A 3,850-nucleotide genomic window follows, 5' to 3' on the forward strand; every position below is an offset into this window, starting at 1 on the left:
GGCATGAGGACAAGAGGTTGGAAGCCTATCCTCCATTGTTAGTGAAGTAGTTATCATCTCAGTATGGATGTATGTAATCTTATCAAATCACGTAAATTTTTGTATTGTGGTTACGTAATTGTTTTATTTCTATTGTGTGTTTGCTTTCTTGGATTGTGATTAAGTTTTCAAGCTCCCACTAATCTTACATCGGAAAAATAGAGAGGAAGGGTGCCTATAAAATAAAACCATAGAAAGTCAACCACAAAAGCTGATCACGAAAAGCACTGTGCCTACCGTTGGCAAAAGACCAACTCCTCAAATAAATGGTCATGAATTCAAACCACTTTGGGCCTATCCCCATCCCCTAATCCCCTCCCCCCCCCCCCCCCCCCTTCTCTCTATTATACAAGCTTTTAATCCAAAAAAAAAGAAGTACTGTGCCTCGTGTTGTATCCTTATGCAGGCATGGTTCTAAGTATCAATATCATACTAGCGATTCGTACCGGTTTTACACCTTGCCGATCTTGATACTATGTCGATATTGTATCGATTTTTAAAGGAGGATCGGGGGCAAATTTGTTTGATACAACCGATCCTTGCCGATACTGATTCGATACTATATCGGTTTTCGAATTGATCGATACATTGCACTAAGACCATGTATGCAGGTTTAGTGCAATAAATAAAAAAATGGGCAAGAGATCTTTGCTTGGTCGCATGGTCTCTACACAAGCGTCTGAGCCAATGGGTGAGTACGTCTAAGTATCTATCCTAGGGGCAGAGGCGTCATCTCACGGTACCATGTGAGAGGGCTTAGGAAACACCACTAAGTAGAGATCTTTTTCTCTTAAAAATAGAGAAAATATCTATGGAGAAGAGCATCACACTCTCCAAACAGAAGGGATGAATGACCGCCCCCATCTTTCATGAAAAGAAGAAATCCCCCATGATTCCAACATGTCTCATTGGCCCCCACATGTGCAGGGGCCACGCTCCCCATAGAGTACGCTGACCACATAAAAAAAATTTTGTTTTGACTTCAAGTCTGCAAGATTCAATACAGACTTACCAGTCTTTCAGCTTTCTACCCAAAAAAAATTCTTGCCGGAACAAACGAAAAATGGCTGAGAGAATTATTCTTGCTGGTGCAATAGAAATACTGAAGAAATTAAGCTCTTTCCCCGAGGAAGAGATCACTCTCCTATGGTTTATGAAAAAGGACTTCAAAAAGCTTCAGGAGACCTTTCCCATGATCCAAGCAGTATTGAATGATGCGGAAATTCGGCAAGTGAGAGAAGAACCTGTAAGGCTCTGGTTGAAAAGGCTCAAGGATGTAGCTTATGAAGTAGACGACGCATTGGATGAGTTTTCATTTGAAGCCATGCGAAGGAGAATGGAAATTCAAAATTCCAAGATGGAAAAGGTATGTTACTTCTTCTCGCGGAAAAACCCTATTGCATTTCGTTCCAGGATGGTTCATAAGATTAAGGACATCAATGAAAAGCTAGATTTGATTGAAAAAGACATGAAAATGTTCAATTTTAAGATTGGTGATGTAAATGATAATTTTAAGAATGATATAGATCGAGAAACCGATGCTCGTCTTGATAATTCACAGATTATTGGAAGGGAAAAAGAAAAATCAATTCTAATTGATATGTTAATTGGTTCAAGTAATGAAGAACTTCTTTCAGTAATTCCTATAGTTGGAATTGGGGGTCTTGGCAAGACAACACTAGCAAAAATGGTCTACAATGATGAGTCTGTTGTAGCAAATTTTGATAATAGAATGTGGATTTGTGTGTCAGATGATTTTAATGTGAAAAGGTTGGTGCAAGAAATGCTTGAATCTTTTACTGGAGAGAAGCCAAATTTATCAAACCTTGAAGCTACACAAAAGATGCTTGATGAGAAGTTAAGAGAAAAAAAATTTCTCCTTGTATTAGATGATGTTTGGAATGGTGTCCGTGAAAAATGGGACAATTTGAGAGCCTCTTTGGTAATTGGTGCCAAGGGAAGCAAAATTGTTGTGACAACACGTAATGAAAAAATTGCATCAATGATGGGGACACTTCCACCACAACATTTAGTAGGGTTATCTGACAATGAAAGTTGGTCTTTATTCAGAAGAAGAGCATTTGGGAGTGGAGGAGCAACAGAGAATTCAAATATGGTGAGAATAGGAAAGGAACTTGTGGAAAAGTGTAAAGGTGTTCCCCTAGCAATAAAATCTCTAAGTGCCTTGATGCACTCAAAAAGGAATGAAAATGAATGGTTGTCCATCCAATATAGTGAAATATGGAATGAATCAGATCAAGATGGAAATGGAATTTTATCGGTGCTAAAATTGAGTTATGACCATTTGTCTTCACCATTGAAGCATTGTTTTGCTTATTGTTCCATATTTCCGAAGGATTATTGTATTCGGAAAAAGACATTGATCCAACTATGGATGGCAGAAGGTCTCCTTCAATCGTCAAATGATAACAAATTGATGGAAGATATTGGTGAGGAATATTTTAAGTGTTTTGTTTGGAATTCTTTCTTCCAAGATGTGGAGAGATACAAGCATGGAGAAGAAGTAACATGTAAGATGCATGATCTTGTGCATGATCTTGCACAATTCATCATTGGAAATGAATGTATGATGGTGGAGGATTTCGGTAAGGTAGAACCAAGATTGGAAACACGCTACCTATCATTGGTTGGTTGCATAGAAACAACTCCAAAAGCATTTTATATCATGGAGAAAGTACGTGCGCATCTCTGCTTGGGTAGAAATCCTTATCATATTTCTGACGATATGTTCTTGAACTTCAGGAGCTTGCGTGCACTAGATATAAATGCTGTTGGGAGTAAAAGCTTGCCATCCTCCATCGGAGAGCTGAAACATTTGAGATATCTCAACCTTTCAGGAAATAAGTTTGCAACATTACCTGAATCTATTACTAATCTCTATAATTTGCAGACTTTGAGAATGTTAGATTGTGACTTTGTTTTAACATTGCCAAAAGGGATAACAAAGATGATTAACTTGAGACATCTAGAAGTTGACCATCAATTGAGATTTCCCAGATGCATAGGGCAGTTAACTAACCTCCAAACGTTATCTTGTTTTCCAGCTGGAAAGGATAGTGAAGGTGCTGGAATTCAAGAGCTTGAGAATCTACGACAACTGGGAGGAAGTTTGAATTTGTACCATCTGAAGTGGGCGAAGAATGCTACTGATGCAAATTTAAAAGAAAAACCAAGACTTAGAGAGTTATTTTTGAAATGGGGGCCATGTTTGGAGTGGGGTTCAAACTCGAATTTGGAATGGGACCAATGGTACCAAGCCTCCTATTACCCTGAGTGTGGTGTTGACGTTGATAACAAATTATTGGAAGGTCTCCAACCTCATCCATATTTAATTTGCTTGGAAATAATTGACTTCCCTGGCACCAAGCTTCCTGCTTGGATTAATGGAAGCTCTTATCTATCATCCCTTCAGCATCTCCAGTTACACAAATGTCCCAACATAATGTCTTTGGATTTGGTAGGCTTGAGCTCTCTCCGACGGCTGGAGATTGGTTACTGTAGGAATCTAACATCTTTGAGACTACTGAAGGGACTCGCTGCCTTGGAGACTATGAGTCTACGGGAATGCAAGAAGCTGATGTTCCTAGGAATTCCTGAGCCTGAGGAGGACGGCATGCCATTGGCAGACCTCATCAGCCTCAAGACATTAGTGATCTATAAATGTGAGGGTTTTACAACCTTACCAGACAGTTTTTTTATCCTTCTTAGATTTCTCGAAACATTGAAAATACTTGATTGTCCAGGTCTATGGAATCTGCCGGAGAGCATAGGGAACCTCTCATTGCTTTAA

General features: G+C 39.1%; 1 protein-coding gene across 1 annotated transcript; it reads left to right on the top strand.

Annotated features, from left to right (window-relative positions):
* Window positions 1-1,102: 1,102 nt before the first annotated feature.
* On the top strand, window positions 1,103-3,850 carry LOC122665923 (putative disease resistance protein RGA3). The gene has a single exon (XM_043862050.1). It carries the CDS (start codon window positions 1,103-1,105, stop codon window positions 3,848-3,850), a length of 2,748 nt encoding a protein of 915 aa, XP_043717985.1.

Source organism: Telopea speciosissima, chromosome 6, assembly GCF_018873765.1.
Source record: "Telopea speciosissima isolate NSW1024214 ecotype Mountain lineage chromosome 6, Tspe_v1, whole genome shotgun sequence".
NCBI classification, from domain to species: domain Eukaryota; kingdom Viridiplantae; phylum Streptophyta; class Magnoliopsida; order Proteales; family Proteaceae; genus Telopea; species Telopea speciosissima.

Excerpts from the sequence above, each read along its gene's own strand:
- LOC122665923 (XM_043862050.1), top strand. The coding sequence starts at position 1,103 with ATGGCTGAGAGAATTATTCTTGCTGGTGCAATAGAAATACTGAAGAAA.